This window comes from Styela clava, chromosome 8, assembly GCF_964204865.1.
Source record: "Styela clava chromosome 8, kaStyClav1.hap1.2, whole genome shotgun sequence".
NCBI lineage: Eukaryota > Metazoa > Chordata > Ascidiacea > Stolidobranchia > Styelidae > Styela > Styela clava.
In genome coordinates, this window is record NC_135257.1 from 14480247 (window position 1) to 14499182 (window position 18936).

Consider the following 18936-nt stretch of genomic DNA (forward strand, 5'->3'; position numbering starts at 1 on the left):
ATTTAATGGAAACTTAATTACAAAGATAATAAATATTGAGATTTGCACACTCAAAATGTGTTCTATAATTTCAGACAAGAACCGCTGCCAAATTTGCTACTTATTCACTAGTAAGGGCTAGAACAATTCAAATATATATATAAATTCGGATCCTTAACAGTTACAGCAATCTTACAATCAAGTTACAACTGTTGCATTGAAACTTAACTGTCTTAATAGACTTAGAATTTAAGTTTTTAATTTGAAAATATTTCAATTTCAAAACTCAGAATTCAGGAAAACTTTTTAATCTTAGTAAGAATTGTTTAGAATGCAATTTGAGACAATCGTGAATTACTGATTATGTCGGTATCCAAACGTTGTAAAATCAGTCCATTATGCACATCGCACAGCACAATTTTGAAACACAAAATCTCCACCCAAAAAATAGTCAGAAAGCAAAGTGACAGCTGAAAACAATCCAACTTTGTCACTTCAATTCGAGTTCAGTCATGATAAAATGACGAAGGGCATGAACGATTCAACTTACCTTTCCATGAGTGTGTACATATCATGAGGACATGTAGATGGCATCGCTAATCTTTCACCGTTCTCGATTTTGCCTATGACGTCATTATTTTTGACTCCCTGGAATGGCTTTACTCCCATCATAAGAATTTCCCAACAGCACACAGCTGAAATTAAAATATTTTGATGGTTGAAAAAATTCTGGATCTATGAGAAATTTACAAATTTCAGAAAGACATTGTAATATTTATTTATTCAAAAAATCACTTTTTCTATTTTCGTTTTAGAAATTGTGGGACCATGAATATTAGGACAATGATAATACCAACTGTCATTTTCTCGCCAAAAAAAGGCAACCCTAAACATTGTTCCTTGCAACCAATGACAGATTTGTTCTTTCGAGCGCTGTGGCGTAGTGGTTAAAGAGTTGGACTTGACTATGACGTCATCGTTGGGTAAAATCCCATATCCACCACCTTACCCAGAGGGTAATAAATTAAGCATATATTTTGGTGAATTTTATATTTTCACGTTCTTAGTATCATAAGAACCATAAAATAGTTACCAAACATCCACACGTCGGTTGCTGTTGTAAACCTCCGGAAGTTGATCGATTCCGGCGCCATCCATTTGATCGGAAGTTTGCCTTTTGAGGCTAAAACGCAAAAAGAATCATTTATAATGACGTCGTGTCTATCAAATTCAACAGGTGTATATTTTTAATTTTTATCAGGTGGTCGATTTACCTGGAAATTACTAGTGTAATACACGCATTGAATTTATTTCAAAATGAGCATTAGTTAGAAATACTTTTAGCAAAAGTCTTTGAACGGCATCGCTTTTGAAGCAATAACTTTTTGAAACGGTTTGCTCAATAGCGCCACGCGTGGCAACACTATTTTCTCCTTACCTGTGTAATAATTCTGATCTTCGATATATCTTGAAAGACCGAAATCTCCAAGTTTGATACAATTTGGCTCCGCTACAAGAATATTCCGAGCAGCAATATCTCTGTAAGTAGAAAACAGATAATTTATTTGAACTTGAAAATGTTTTCATTTAAAAAACAATACAAAGTGAAAGAATAATTTATAAAGGAAAATCCAACATGTCTGGTGTCCCATTTTCCCCATGCTCGTCCCTTTTTAGAGCACACTTGTCCCACTAGGGTAGACATATTGTGGGGCATATAGTTAATGTATATGCAGCAAGGGCGTAGCCAAGAGACAGAAGTTGCGAGATTACGAGCTTCAAGGACATCCTTGCATTATAAAGCGGTGTTATATTGTTATTCGTCGGTGGCTATAAATTCATTTCTCAATTCATGTTTTATCATAATTAATTCCTGGTCACACCGCAGATGCCGCCATTTAGCAAGTAAAAACCGGAGGAGGCAGTTATACAGTATTATTTTGAAAAATAAAAAATAATATTAACCCTCAGTTACCAACCTGTGAACGAATTTCTTCTTTTCGAGATAGCAGAGAGCCTGACTGAGTTGATACGTGTACAGTGTTAACATTACCATGTCGAGGTTATATTTGTTAGTTTGAAGATAAGAACGCATCTGAAAAGAAATATACGTCATGATCACATAATGACGTCACAATGAGTCACGGATTCGGTGTTAAGGATGACATTTAAAAAACTTACTTCTCCGTATTTGCAGAATTCCATGACGATCCATACAGGATGATCGGTACAGACACCGATAAGGCTGACAATGTGTGGGTGATCGAACTGTCGCATAGTATCTGACGACATAAAAATTAGGAACATTAAAAATTAAACCTTACACATAGTTATGGAATGTTTTCAAATTTACGGCGCATTTACTTTTGCAATAGAAATCACGACGCATTAGATAGAAAATTTACTTTATATGGTATAATATGGTAGAAAATTATATAATGTAATGCGTGCTCCATTAATGCGATACGAGAGATTGTGACGTAAACAAATATAATACAGCTGAATGTCCGATATAGCTAGTCACACTTCCCCCTTTCATAAGTTTTAATATTAATCGCTTGATCATTTTTTGTCAAGTTCTAAACGGGTAATTTTTTGAGAAATGGGTCGACATTTCACAATGTCTTCGAAAGTATCTATCACGATGCTAAACTTGGGAAACACTGGTTATTAGGTAAATACTTGGTAATTAATAAACCGGCATGTCACCTTGAATTGACTCAGCTAAGTTTGGAATCAAAGGTTGATTGAGACCAATATAATGCAATAACATCACTTACGTGCTTCTTCTAAAAGTCTTTCAGCAACACCCTGCCCGTCTGTTCCATTGAATTTGCATGTTTTGATCGCAACCGGTATGTCACGAGATCTAAATATATAACATTCAGAAAATAAGGTTGAATGATATTTGGCTCAGACGTTGATGCTGTGGCTTGTCAAATAGGAGATTTTTGAGTAAAGATGACAGTGCGCAGTGTAACACATTTATTATAGCTTTCCCGATCTGCTTACAAGGAGTCAATAGACTGGGACCGAGTGGGTGGCAAAACGGTGGTTTGAATGGTTTTTCATTACAGTGCAAATAAATTCAATGATGGCTTACTTGGTCATGTTATGAGACCCAAATTGCCCAATATGATACCTTATCATGTGTCTAAATTACCATCCCGAATTATTGCTATAACCGAGAATGTGAAATATATATCGCATATATAATCTCGAATTAGTTTGAATCGCTGTGAACCAGCCTGGATCCGACCTTTTTCAATTTCTAAGTCGGCTATGTTAAAACTTTAATCGGTTCAACCAATATCCGACCTCGCCCTTTTCACATCTTGAAATTTGATTTGCGTATTCCCAAGTTCAATTTTCCATACACATATACGCACTACTTTGTATAAATAACTATTTGACTTCCAGAAAACGTTATAAACTTACATATATATTCCCTTGTGCACGTCTCCGAATTGTCCCTCTCCAATTGTGGTGACAACTGTGATTTCTTCTCTTGGTATTTCATAATCGTATCCTGCAATGCCAATGTTGCAATTTACAATGGATAATACAATGGATGGGTCTGGCAAAATTCTCCAGAGAATAAGAACATTTCCCTGATACAAACAGTCCTATTTGACAATTAATTAATAAAGCTATGATCGGTGATATAAACTGATGCTCCTTTTGCTTTGCAAGACCAACAGGTCCAACACCAAAATGAAGATATGTCGAATTCGTGTTTGATGGGAGAAACGCTGTTCTTACCAAAACAATCTGAACTTTACATTAGATGTAAGGATGAAAAAAAAACAGAAAATGGATAAGAAAAATCTACGGATAAAATTGTGTTATTGGCGTTTCATGCAGAATGGTTGGGAAAATAACATATTGTATTATAAATGCATATTATTTTACTTTTTAAATGTGTAGCTATTCGGGTGTAATAAATCCCACTCCCATGAGTAAGTTGCCAAAAAAAGAATTTGATTTCCATTCTCAATATAATTTTCGTAGATGTCTGAATTCAAATTCATCCAAAGGAGCAAATACTTGATCGAATGATAATACACCGTTCAATAGTTAATTCAGAATAGCTTCTGAGTTGAAATTCACTTTACACCAGTGGAAAAATAGTGGAAAAAAGTCTAACCTAGTAGTGAAAATGCCAATATCAGTAGTAAATCATGCGTATTTGTTATCATTTGAAATACATTGTACCATACCCAACATGCTTTTAAAGTCTATATTTATATTTGTATTTGAAGAGGTCTTCATCACCCTATCAAGGTATGTTCATAGTCACATGACAGTATAAGCAGTGAACAACTAATCATCTTTGTCGAAGATGAACTTACTTGCTGGCATGTTGTAAAGATCTTCTTCTGTGATCTCTGCGTAATCGTCGGTTTCTAAAGAAATAGGAAAAGAAGAACGACGTCGATTAGGATCAGGATTTGGCAATGTTTTATAAGAATCAAAATATAATCGGGGTATGTCCGTTTCTCCACCGCTTCTGGCTCGTTGGCTGCGACCGCCAGGACTACCATGATCGGTAACGATTGTCGGTATATGCGAATCACGTGTTAAAGTTTTCGCTTTATTGTTCTTTCGCGAGAAAAACGACGTTTTATTGGAAGCGGATTTTTTAGTTTTGCGCTTCTCTTCTGATTTGGTATTTTGGGTTTTGTCAGGCACGTTATCCTTACTAAGTTTCGGCTTTATAGTAGGCAACATCGGCTCAATCTGTTGAAGACTAACTGGTGGATAAGGTAACGTCTTCTCTTGTGGAACACCGACTCGATCACCATTATCCTGCATTAAAAGATACTTGTAGGCTGGAATACTGCTTGGTATATCATAGTCAAAATCTTCACATTTTTTTCGATACCATGGCTCAACGTTGAGACATCTTTGTTCACTTCCCAAAGAACGATTCCTGGTCTTTTGGCGTGGAATATCACCAGGTGGTACGTTCTCATCGCTGGAACGTTTAACATTGAACGAATTAGACCTGTTTGAGATCCCACCCCCGCGGGGTGAAGGAAGACGCCCAAACTTGGCAATATTTCCTTCAGAAACGGCCATTGTGTTAGAACGAAGTGTGATGTCTGTAATATGTGGGAGAACTAATTTTCCTAATTCATGTGGACGTCCTTGACGAAATCGAGGCTGGGGTGCATTCCTTTCAAAGCGAAAAGGTTGATTACCAGTTGCACTGACCCAGTTAATGGGGGTATCATACGGTGTGAATGGCGAAGTAGGAGACGAAGGTCCAGGTGATCTCGAAGACTGGGTTGGTATCGGAGGTAACGGAGAAGTGGAACGAGCTCGCGTTGCTGCTGCCATAGTTTTTGTACGGCTTGGCAACATAGGTGAATTTGACCCTACAAGATCAGGCACAGATCCAGCGATGTCAATTTTTCTACCTCTTTTACTGTCAAAGCTGCGACTGCGCTCAATTGATTCGCCATCATTCGCTTTGCCTCCAGGTCCGTTTAACTGATATTCGTTTTCCCTTTTTTCCCTTTCATCTGTGGGCGAAGAAAGCTGCTTCGTTACGGGCATACCTTTGGGTTTCCAAAATGCATAACCACCTAATTTCTTTTTTAATTTAGAAGACTTGCTTGTTGAAATCGGTGTCGCTTCTGTTTCTTTTGGAAGTGTAGACCACTTCTTGTCTTCCGCATCTGATTTACCACTTCTACTTCCGGGTCGCGTGGGAGAACAACAAAATATGCTGGACTGCATGTCATCGTCGATAGAAGACGAATTACTAAGAGGAGGTCTAGAAATTTTTACTCTTTCCTGTTCAATAGGCGGTAATGCTCTTCCGGTCATGTAATCAGGATAGTCACGATTTGAATTTTCAATGATAGCATTGGCACGCGGTCTAGACAAGTCAGCTAACAATGGGTCGACAAAGATTGCATCGGTATGGACAGCATATGACAGATTTCCCGATGCTGTATTTCTGGGAATTTGTCCTCGATCCAAATCACCTTCACAGCTTTTCAAAACTGAACGATAAGTCGGATGGGTATCTTGATTCGAAGGTCGAGAATACGATAAAGTTTTCGATTGGTACGGTTCGGCAAAACGATCGTATCTTGTCGAAAAAGTATCACTGTGGTCTTTCATAGGCATCCTCACACCTTGGCTTCGATAGGAGATAGCTTTATCTACGTTTGTTGGCAATTCGTTTACCCACGAAGCATCAGGTGATGTCGAATGTGCTGTATTAAAATTGATGTCCATACAAGTATAAGCGTCTTCAATCATGGAAACTCTTGAATTCTCAAGATTTATTTTTTCATTGGTTTGAGGGATGCCAAAATGTTGCACTCGTGATATTTCTTTAATAACTGGGATTGACTTGACGGGAGAGATAATACGTTTATGTAGTGTGGTATGTTTTCTACTATCTCTGGCGTTTTCTCTACTACTTTCACTCGAAGCCTCTTGGGGTATTTGTCTCGTAGCATCACCCGTGTCATCTTTATCGAGCGTGTTCATCGACCTCCACGCTCTACTTAAAATCGAAGACACTGAAAACTGTTTAACGCTTGATTTTCTTCTTGGTAACGTGCAAATTGCATCCGTTCCCAAATCTACATACACATCTTCCGCCAGAGAACTTTTCTGTCTCTGACGACCTAGGTTTCTCGGAATTTCAGGATATTTTTCACCGGCTTTAACAGACCCATCAAAGATACAATCGTCATCGTCGTCATTTATATCCAGATGGTCCGGTATATCTCGTTCATCAAGCTCATCTAGCGACTTACAATACCGCCTCTTATACATTATCATCAGCTAAATAATATTAAACGGTTCCTTACAATGTAATACCGAGGAATATTTTGAAACTCGCTATATTATAACGTAAATATTTTTGGTACTGCTATTAGTTAAACGACCTCGATAAAATATACTAAGTTGAGCAAATCCCTATAACCAGTACTAATGATAATTTCCCTTCAAGACTGCCAAATATGTAAAGCAAGTAAAAAAGTCTGATTTAAAAAACAATTTTAGCTTCAAAATAATATTTTAGACCAAAATTTCTGGTCGAACATTGAACGTATAAATGACGCAGTCGGGACAATACAGGGAAACTGCATTTCAGTTGAGTAATAATAATTTGGGTGTTTCAACGACAGGTTATGAGTTAATAATAGAAATAATGTTTAAAAACATAATTTTAAACGCGATAATAATAGGTTCATGGAGGTACACATCATAAAGTTATCATTTAATTTTTTTTGCAGGGAAAGTTAGGTATATATACAGCTATGATCCTTATCGGGATTCTTGTAGAATTTTTAAGCAAGATAATATTAGATGTTGTCAACAATCCGTTTAGAAAAAATAAACTAAATAGTAAACTGATCATTAGTGAGCTTACTAAATAGTCTAAATGAATGAATTCTGAATTAAGTATTGTTCCAAAAAAGCAAGTTTTAACATACAACACGAATCATGGTAAACCAAACCCAACCTGGAAAGAAGCAAATTTTTAGTCAAAATATATCGTTTACTTCTTACTAGTTCTTGTTTTGCTATAATTAAATCTGTTAGAAAACACTGGCATGTGGGCACAAATCTTTCATTTCATCACACTATATTCCAAATTTTTTTAATAAATTGTTTTTGATTTCAAAAACTTCGAATATTATGTCTGAACTATTCTGAGCTTCCCTGATTTAAAATTCAACGAAATAAATCGTATCGAGAGTGCATAGCTAGGTGTAATGTTCATGAGTTGAATGAAAGGAAACGATAAAGGGAAGTCAGAATGTTTGAAAGAGTGAAGTAGTGAAGTATACAAGTTTTTAGTGGCTGATGACGCCATTTAACTGGTTCAAAAGCGAGTTAATAAGTACTCAAATCGTCTAAATGCCAGATCAGTCAATTCGCACCATAGTAGACGCCGCATCTATACAACTAACAGCAGGTTGGTAAACTAGTGCAACTACTCCATACCCACAAAGGGAATTATTGGGATAACAGGCAATTTCAAACGAGTTTCAACCGACTCTTAAAACTGGGATTCAAAATGTAAATCGCGTGTTCATTCTGAATTACTCCATGACGGCAACTAGTCCTGAAATTTTTTATTATGATTGGACACTGTTCTGACTCATAATTAAGATAGGCCACTCCAGAGTAATGGTACGCAGTAGAAATTATCTTGTACGGGTCTGTACATGAAGCACATTTCGGTGTGTTATTTCAACATTGGCCCATACTACGCAAGTATACAGTATCCTATTTAAAGTATAGCAAGCGTAAATGGCAAGTGTGAACAGTTTACCAGGTCGTGGGCACAAATAACTCGAAAGTGACGACACCATAAAAATCAATAAACCAGGTAAGTGAAGGTGCGCCCACGTGCGGATGTAGTAAGCTTGGTTCGCGTCGTCTAAATACCTGGTGCCAAAGTAATCTGTTTGAAATTGATTTTTTTCAGCTTCCTACTGTGGTTTGTAAACAAGGCAAAATAGCCGAAAGGAGAGCAACTGGAAGATATCGAATTCGTCTCAGTTCATCTTTCCCTTTATGCAAGGGGTTGAAGTTGGGATATTTGTATACCAATTTTGCAACAAAATGACTGAAAAGTGTGCAACTCATAATTTTCTTGAAATAATCCAGATAATTGGAATATTTCGGAAATGGATATTTATCAATCCCGTCTTAACGGGTCAATATCAATTAATATTACGACATGCGATACGACAAGTACGACGAAACAACTATCTCCGAATATTACGTATTTTAGCCTGGGGCGTTCTTTTTGCTACTGTCGACTGAATTGCGGGTATAACGAGAATCAATGTTCAGAAAGTCACTGTTGTTGACAGGTTCTATCACAAGTTTTGAGTTTTCGTCAGCAGTTTTTTAATGTATTTTTATCAAGTAACTGAAAATGTAATGTAGTATTGAAGAATTTTCATTCAAATCAAGTGAATGTTGCAGCCGATTTTCATGATATTTATGAAGATGTTGTAACAAAGATAATAGAAGTGACTGAAGCAGATCATCTTTATGGCGCAAAAATGCAAAAATAGGGTTTAAGCGAAGACTACCATGTCAAGATTAGGAAGTAATGTATATACATGATATCTGCTGATAGATATTATTGGCACGTGAGCATGCCAACTCGTTCATAGAACAGTTCAAATTGGCAAAGGCTTATTATCCTAGAGCGTTAAGCGTATATCCAGCTCCAACAGTTCCAATTCTTTTGTTATCCATCGTATCTGTGAAGTCTAAAATTAATGCAACTGAAAGCATTGCATCGTTGAATAGTTATATTAAATTGTGCGTCTTCCTGGCATTTTAGATCAATATACAAGATTATAATGTAGGATCAACGTTGAAGTATAATCGTGAAAATGCACCTCACTAATATCCGTGCTAACAATATTAAAAAAGACACTTTTTGCATCAACAAATATGGATTTACAAAAAGTTCGAAAGAGAACTGCGATGAAAGATTTTATTTTAATACTTATATATTTCAATGTTTTATTGGGAAAATTAACGTTGGCATGTCCGTGTAGATATTGTGGACCGACAACACTTTGCCATAAGATGGGTTTATTAGAAGTTCCATATACAATACCCACTAGTGATGTCACAAGGCTTCTTTTATACGGGTGAGTGCGTTTGCGATATAAGAAAGAGATTACTGGTACAAGGTGACCAAAAAATGGAACAAATAAATTTTTAATTACTTCTACAAAAATGAAGAAAATTTATTTAACACTTGAACTTCTGTTCGTGTATGATCGATCGTACACAAAGATTATTAGTAATCTAGGCCGCTTTGCATAAAAGTTATGTTCTCTTTAGTACGATATGTACAGCAAGATGTTATTTATGTGATGATGACGAATATCAGAAGCCTCCGTCATCAGAGAAAATACATAAAATAAAATTATTTGCGTAAAAATCAATTGTGAAATTATTAACAGGAATCGAATATCAAGTTTGGGAGCGAACGAATTCAAAGGAATGTTCAAGGTTACAGAACTGGATCTCCACGACAACAAGATAAAAGAAATTCATGAAAAAGCTTTTGTTGATCTCTGGGAGCTAGAAATGTAAGAAAAAATTTGTCACAGTGATTTGTACGCTGTTTGTAACTGCAGCATATACCTTGTTCAACAAATCATGTTAATACCAAAGAAACAGTGTGGCCATATTGTGATTAGGCGACGTCAGTATTTGCAATGACACAAATCACGATCAACTGGAGGCTATGCGAAGTAATTTGGCTTGCAAAAGTTAGAACAATGGCGGTTCCGGTTATTCGCTTGACAATTTACTTAAAGTGAATCCCTAAGACATGGAGATGTGTTGCATTTATTCCATAACAAGTTTTTAATACCACACTTTAATATTGCATTCATGTTTCTATAATACAGTCTCCACTTATCTGAAAACAACATCGAATACATACCACAGAGCACACTGTTACGTCTACCGAAATTATCCAGATTATTTTTGGACAACAACAAGTTAAAACAACTCCCAGGTAATTGCATAAGTAATTTATTACAAGATACGCCTTGTTCGTTTGATTTCGACATTTCATCATGTGAACGATATTCAAATGGCTTGTCTGTAGGAGCATATTGAACTAAGGCAGCTGGTAGGCAAAAATACCACAGTATGTTTTGTGAAAAGGCAGGTCGCGACAATTGTTAACTCCTAGTAGACTCTTATGACAACCTCTAAAATCGGATTGAATATTTATTTTACAACATTCCAAATCAATGTCTAAAACACGATAATGCGGGAAGTTTAAAACGATCATTGATGCACGCGAAATTATAAAATTCATTTCGCTATGCCACAAGCAAGATAGTGGTAGCCCGATTTCTTGGGGCTATCTATAATGATCTTTAGACAAGTATATTGATTAGACTTTTACTTGTCGCATTCCTAGAACCCAATGGACATGGGTATTCATTTTATGAATCACATTGTTGTGTGTATTGTTGTGAATCAAATCAACTAGTATTTCGAGGCACCATTAAATCGTTATGATTTATTTGTATGGTTAAACTAATGTTACCTGATCGCTGAAATTTTAATGACGTCAAACTAAGCCTATATTTGAATCATTTCAGCTTATCAAAACAAGCTAAAGAATGCGCCGACACCTCATTGTATAATAGGACTCACTATTGTATTCCTGGTATATCAAATCCAAAATCGTAACAAAAGATAATATTATGAAATAAGTACATAGTTAACAATCTAAATTAGGTACTTGCTACACTACACAGTAACGAAAATAAAATAAAAATCTCACTTTTTCGTCGTAGTAATGGTTTCAATGGAGGTCCACTCCGCGGCGGTGGGGCGGTTTCTTCGTCGCTACTTGATGTCAACGGTGATAGCTGCGGTAGCTCCTCAGACCCACTTAAACTGGGTGCTTTTTCTACCGTAGCTGCCCCAACAAGTCTGGGGCTACCCTGTCTTGCTAAAGGCATGTGTGATCGCGGCATAGGTGGTGATATATCCAAGGGTGGTGGAGTGGGTGCAGGCGGTAAAGGTTCTTGTAATAGATCTCTCCGCTTCATAGCTACAGGCCGAGTTCTCTTTGGTATAACATTCCTGGGTGGCGACGGAGTGTGGGGTGGGGGTACTGGAGGAGGGGGTAACGGTTCTACTTGTCTAGCTTTTCGTAACATAGCGTCCGTAGGCATAACCAGTTCACGATATCTAGTTCGCATTGGCTCTGCGAGCATCATGTCATCAGCCCGCTTTCTCGGCAACGTATTCTCTTGGGCAAACATTACTCTCGCGTCGATTTGATGAGGAAGAGTACGCGCATATGCCGGGGTAAAACCACATTTGTCGTCAATGAATTTGGTATTGGTGACGTCATCTAATGATGACATCATGCTGTTGACATTTTCGATAATTTCCATGTCAGGTGGTTGAAAATCGTTTCTAACGATTCCATGGCGCCTGTTACGCTTCCCCGGAGCGCCGTCCGCTGAGTTTACTTTTCTGGCAACATTTATGTTTTCAACTTTATTCAGATTTTCATTTAGTAATCGCCCAGGCGAGGAAACTTTCTTTACGACTTTGGCATATACATCAACTTCTCGAACTTCAACTTGATCGTTGAATTTTACGGTTTTAGGGTTGGGCTTTCTATCAACTTTTGCGTATAGTTCATCAATATCCACTGTATCTTCAGCTGGCTGATAAAGAAGGTCATTTTTATTTCGAACGCCTATGACACCTTGCCTATCAGATGCAGTAGGCGAAGATTTCTGTCGGTCGTTGTGAGATTTCGAAGGATCTTTTTGTATTCTGGCGTACACATCACCATTATGAAGGTTTGTTTCCCATGAAAAGGCAGTTTCTTTTTTTACTTCTAATCCTAACTTCACGGCATCGACAGTCGAATAAGGATCTTCTTCTTCTTCGTTTTTAGCATCAACAAACATCAATTTTCTACCGTTTGTTGGAAGTGTCTCAGCTTTTGGGTGTCGGCTGAACACGGGCGACTGAACGTCGACTATGCCGGTTAATTTGCTTATTGGTCTGTGTAATGGCGACCGATCCTCTATTGTAGAATAAGGGTCTTCAACCGAGACAAATACATCCATTTTGAATTTTTTATCAAGAATTATATTTGTCTTAGATGCAAGAAAGTATGTAGGGTTCAGATTAGATAAACAATAAATCTTCCAATCGCTACAAGATTATATTTTGACATAAAAGAGAACGCTTTTTACTCTTAATTAATGTAATGCACACCCCACGCACCATATTTTGTCCACCTCCTCTCAACCTTATTATACTGACTGAAACACCATGACATTTTCAAGGTATGCTACATATATGCAATACAAACTACCGTATTTTATCTCTGCAAATTATTCCTTCAATAAAATCGAATCTAAAATATATTGTCAGCGTCAGTATAAAATCAGAATACCGCAACTTGAAACAATTTAGGAAAACTCGCTTTCCGTAAACCTTATACCATATTTTACTAAATACATCCATAATAGCAGGTGCCGTTAACGAAACGTTAAAATCCGTTGGAATATTTTCTCAATCAAATTGATTCTCAAGGGACGCACGTTGCAACAATAAACCTCAGCGTAAGCATTTGACAGTCATACGTGTAATATAAGTGCAAAAGCCATTCTTGAACCATCATATGAACCAGACACGCAATAAAGGAAATAAACATTATGCTTTTCATATGTTATCATGGTGTTAATTGAATTTGAATAATATACTATGCTAAGCATGGAGCCATATTATGTTATGGAAGGGCCAGCTATAAACAGCATCTTCGTCCTCATGAAATCAGTAATGTAATAAGTAACAAGTCCATCTAAGGAATAATAGAGTCATCGCCCACTGCGGGAATTTCATTTATAGTTAATATAATAAGGAAATGCGACTCTCATTTTCCATGGATGTCTTCCTATTGTACGTCTTAAGTCATTTACAGTATTCAAAATCGGATATGCACTGATTGAATAACATCATTTATAGAAGATTAATCTACCATCTGTTTTTATAATTGATACTTGAACCCATATTGGTACCCGATATACTATAGCTTCAGTGTTTATCAAAGAAGGACATTGGTATTCAGTTCCATAAGCAATATCGTTTGATTACCTTCTGGGAATATTAATTTGGTAAATCAATCAAAACAAGAGACGACCTATAACCCTTGTAATTGTGTACATTGATAGGAGTATTATAGTGAACAAATTAATTTGTATTGTCATACAGGGCGGACAACTGTAACTTTTATTATACTTTTGACACACCAAGTATATTATATTTACTTACCGGTACTTAATTAAAGCTACTCATTTAAAATTGATCAACAACACCGAAAATATAAATTTAGCGCAATATTTCGTTAAAATTACCAATATTGAACGGGATATTGGAATTGGAAATGGTATCGCATCACGATGGAATTGGACAAAAAGAACTAGCATTGATCATTTATAGTTGTTAAACCCAAATTAGTGAAATATACAAAGTCCGTCAAATTATGGCTTGTTTTATTACGGTTAAGTGACCTTCCCGTATATGTATATATATCTATTCAATCAACGAAAACGCACATATTGCGCAAACTACTGAATATAGTAAATTACCGCAATTAAGAAGTGTTCTACAGAGGCAAAATTACTCACGACTGCCCTAATCATTACTTAAATTATTATCAGTGCTTCAGTGCTTCACTGCTTCCCTTCCAAATAATCAGTAATAAAATAAAATAGTATATACTGGTAATTTTCGCCATACTAAACTTTCTTTTAATGTAAATGTCTCCGTGCTACATTAACTTTATTTTTTATTTAGTCGATGTTCCCTCGCTCACTGGACTGACAAAGCTAAATATCGGGGACAACCTGATAACGCATATAAGCTGGAGCACATTCTTCAAGTTAAAGCAACTGGAATTCATCACACTTTGGACTAACAAGTTTCGATGTGACTGCGACATTCTGGAACTAATCAAGTACGTCAAGTAATAATGACGTCGTAAACCCATGTCACCTTGCTTCATTCTAAAATAAACTCTCGGACAATATTGATTACCTACATTTAGTCGCGTCAAATGATGATGCTCCTTCCTACCTAACTTTATTCATGACTTCTTTGCGATAATCACAATCAATTTATTCTTTATATTAACAAGGAAGTAGTTGGGACTGATTGACTGAACTTGGTTGCCCATGAGAAAGCGTAAAACTTGCAATTTCTAAAAATTTGTTATCGGATCTCAACTTCTTCAAGTTTCAAAACCTTCTGCCATCATAAGGAAGTCTGTAGATACATGCCAGCGAGTTGATGAAATGTACACAAAATACTCAATCATACACGATAGAATAGTATACAGCCAAAATTCATGTACAGCATAAGCATGATTGATACATTACACAGAAGTGAAACAGATAAGCGAAACCAGCAACTAGGTTCTAATGATAACAATTAGTCCTCGTAACATCGAAGTGAATTATTGCAAACGCTGACAAAATATGGAGTCATACATTGTGCGATGAATCACGCGTTGAGATATCTTCTTAACCCACAATAAAAATACGTTGCCTAATATGTAGATGAATTATGGTATGTAGATGTATATCCGAATGCAAACTTTAATTCGAATTACTAGAATGAAATCCAGTGAGATATATTTTAAAAACAAAAGCTTATTAAAGGCCATCGCCGAGGTGAGATTATACGAAAAAAAAATTTCACTTGTTTCTTGAGCCTTTCCTGAAGAACTTTGACTGAAACTGTGTTGTGTGGTAATTTGCGTGAGATTTAATATGATACCGGTTCTGAATTTATTATTTCCTTATAGCTAATATTGGGTAGTATTCCGTTATTACATCACCGAAAATTTTATGATCTGTTTACTCCGATACGTCTATCCTAGTTTAATATTTCCTACAATAACAAACCAACTTAGCCTAATCTAACATTTAAGATAAAAAGAATCATCAGAAAATTAGTAGTGGAGGATGATCAGGATAATGTTGTAACATTCGAGCGTCTTATGACAGAATGTTTCAATAAAGGTAGTGGAAAGATCGTTTCATCAAAAGTCCGACTGTCCCACATAACCTTGCTTGTACTTGGTATTCAAATCTAAATTAAGCATTCACATTCAAAATAGAACTTCCCAGACCTTTAAGCGCGCCATCTTATCAGTGCGTTGTTACTTGTGCGACCATAGCTGTAAAATGGTTAATTCTTCTCCCAGTAATGACCATAAGGAAACATCAAACATAACTTTCAGAGTCACAAGGATATGACGCGACAGCTATGACATTGTCATAGCATGAAAAAGACCGCTATTTAAACTCGTCATAAATGTACGCTTGATCAAGTAAACAGCTAGCGTAAGATACACAGTGCAGCATTCGGACGACAGCTCATGAACATAATAATATAACCTAATGTATTTTATAAACTGCTTTTTCTGCAGGTGGTTCAAGACAACTTCGCGTGGGAGGTCAATTACCACAGACAAAATACCCGAAAATAACAACACATGTACGACTGAGAAGTTAATTGAGCCGTGCTTTAAAGCCAAAACTGTCGAGGTAAATTACTTTTTACAGAAAATTTGATCAAATCAGAGATTCAGTTAAGTTAGTTCAGTTAGGGCTTTATGCTTGTAAATCATTTAAATTCTTGAGCACCGCTTGGTATTGGTGTTGGAATCTGCATTTTAGTGATATACCGCCTAACAAAACTGTTACCGCCGCAATGGTAGACGACGACTGTCTATTAGATAATTAATTAGAAAATATTTTTTGATACCATGAATAGCATAACATTGCAATTGCAATTATCATCGAAGTGATTTTGCGCAAAAAAATCGTAGTACATTATTTCTAGTATAAATACTAAACTTTCAAATACTATATATTAAAAATAAAGGTCACAGTTGGTTTGTTAAAGCTGATCCCTTGATTACTAAAGCTGACCTTGTCCTTAACACTGAAAAATCAATTCTTTTTATCGATAGTATCAGATCATTCCACTATACATATTAGGAGATAGGTGTTAGGTAGTTGTTGATTTTTATTTTTGGCTTCAAGATGATGTTAAATTCTTAGGTAGCGCACGTTCACGACAATGGAAGTAGAGCTCCAGTTCTAAAACCGGAAGCATCGTCCTCATTATATACAGCAGTCTACGTGCAAAGCCACATTGCACAACTTCGCTGCAATGTAGCAGGCAATCCGAAGCCTCTTATAGTATGGAAGACGCCATCCGCCGGTTACATATACCCGAATACAGGAAACCGCTTGCAGGTAGGCAAGGGCTAAATTTTCAAAATTAGGATGGAGCGATATGTAAGATGAAGCAAGCCATAAGCCAAAACATCGTCCAAAATGAAGCGACACACTTGCTTGTGGTTGGAGTCGTGAGTTCGTAATATCCACCATATCAAAACCGGCATGTTTCAATCAAGATTATGACATGTTGTCTGAAATAGCTTTTCAAAAAAAGTATATGACTTTCCAGTAAAGTGTATAGTTTCTTACATGTTGGCTCACTACACAGGCATGTCATTTATTTTCAACACGTTTGACTAAGACACTTTTTACACATGCATATTCAAACGGCACTTTAATTATCCGGAATTTACGAATATCGGATACTGGCAAATACTCCTGTCACCCTCGTCTTGTGGAGGCTTTGGATCTGTCGTCACCGATTCTAGAGTTGAAAGTCGTTCGGGGAGTCAAACCAAAGATTACGTTTTCAGACGAGAAACTTCAGGTAGAAATGAAATTGTTGATACAAGACTTCACTGTATAATTACCCGTCAATGTATTATTCAAAAAACGCAAGGTAAAAAAATGGCATATACTTTGCTCCTGACGACATTATAAGTTCTGCCAAGCAAATGTAAATTGAATGAATTTTTTTTTTCAAAATCCCTCTGATGTCGCCACACTGTTGTAGAATACAATAAACTATGACGGGCGCCATTTTAAATCCACTATTATTACACAAAAAGTCGATTACATGTCGATTTTTCCATTTCACTATGCTATGAATATTCATGGTTTAAAATCACACAACGAAACACTGATGGCAATGTTATTTTTGTTCAGGGTATCTTAGGATCTGGAGTGATAATGCGTTGCAGCGCAGCAGGTAATCCGCCGCCGTCAATACATTGGTATTCTCCAAATTCAACTGGTCCTCTCGAGATTCATAATTTTTCAAAAAAAAGCGTTAAATTTCGTATTAACAAGGACGGAGAAGAATTACTGATATCTAACTTTTCATTCGAAGATGCAGGACTTTGGAGATGCAGAGCGAGAAATAGCATGGGTAAGACATTATGAGTAAGGCACCTATTTAGGTCGTGAAAAATCGGACTATTGAAACAATTCGGGTACAACAATGATGATTGAAAATACTTCTATAACAACTTCGTTTCTGATCGATGTTCTTTGCTCGTGATCTAAAAACCATAACTTTTCCGCCTTAAATTCCTCACTGTTTACTATTATATAGTAATTTCAATCAATTGAATTTTGAAGGACGAATTTATAGAGCATCAAGTTCTTCTTAAATTGATTGATGCAAAATATTTTTTGACATTTGCCATTCCATATTATTATCTTAGCAGATCTATTTAACGAAACGTTATTCAAATTATGGCCGATAATTGCATGTACTTGCTTACAAAATCATAATCCATGCAAAAAATTTCAATCTTATTTTCCAGGTTTCGACACATCATACATTCAAGTGACTTATAAATCAGCAGAAGACGATCTTTTATTGATATTAATCTCCATTGCGAGTGTCGTAATTGTCGTCGTCATCATAGTCGTAGTAGCCGTCACATGTGTGATCTCTCGCAGAAGACGAATGTCTCGAAAGGACGAAGACTCTCAAAAACAAACTCAAGCAGGGGAACAGCAAGACAGAGTAATCGAGAGCACAGGACAAGATAATCAAAGTTATTCGCCTGAAGAACCACAAACTCTTCCCGTGGATGAAATTCTTCAACAGCCTTATACACAAGTCCCAGAAATAAAAGGCATTCGTATATAACAAACTGATAAAATTTATTGTATGTGACCATGACAATGCGATCTGTGCTGTCGAGCTTGAATTGAAGCCTACTATTTCACTTTTTACGACTGTGTTTCTTCTTCTTGTTTTCCTTTTACTTGCTGGCAATAACACTTGAAAATAATATATTCTTGAAAGATCTTGTTCTTTTGTTAAAATTCAATGCAAGTCATAATATTGTCAGATTCGTCTTTAATAAGCATAATATTTGATAATTTGAAGATGACGGGAAATATCACCTATTCTAACTATCAAACAGCGTTACTACTTAGTATAGGTGCAGAATATTTCAGGCTTTAAAACCGAAATAGGCATTTATACGGCGAAATATTA

At 36.3% G+C, this 18936-nt stretch overlaps 2 protein-coding genes across 5 annotated transcripts in view; one reads left to right on the plus strand and one right to left on the minus strand.

Annotated features, from left to right (window-relative positions):
- Positions 1–18936, minus strand: part of LOC120345501 (focal adhesion kinase 1-like) — a 105164-nt gene that overhangs the window by 40652 nt on the left and 45576 nt on the right. For all 4 annotated transcript variants that reach the window (XM_078114941.1, XM_078114942.1, XM_078114940.1 and 1 more), the window contains 8 exons: positions 4332–4385; positions 3418–3508; positions 2760–2848; positions 2161–2261; positions 1959–2074; positions 1418–1518; positions 1073–1162; positions 530–674 (listed from right to left, as the gene is read on the minus strand). In XM_078114941.1, coding sequence (XP_077971067.1) covers positions 530–674; positions 1073–1162; positions 1418–1518; positions 1959–2074; positions 2161–2261; positions 2760–2848; positions 3418–3508; positions 4332–4385 — 787 coding nt within the window. The remainder of the gene's footprint in view (positions 1–529; positions 675–1072; positions 1163–1417; positions 1519–1958; positions 2075–2160; positions 2262–2759; positions 2849–3417; positions 3509–4331; positions 4386–18936) is intronic.
- LOC120345503 (uncharacterized) lies at positions 9312–18740 on the plus strand. The gene is made up of 9 exons (XM_078115163.1): positions 9312–9635; positions 9954–10082; positions 10407–10516; positions 14347–14506; positions 15983–16100; positions 16620–16817; positions 17071–17289; positions 17628–17850; positions 18251–18740. The coding sequence occupies exons 1-9, from the start codon at positions 9433–9435 to the stop codon at positions 18580–18582; spliced, it is 1692 nt and encodes a 563-aa protein (XP_077971289.1). The 5' UTR covers positions 9312–9432; the 3' UTR covers positions 18583–18740.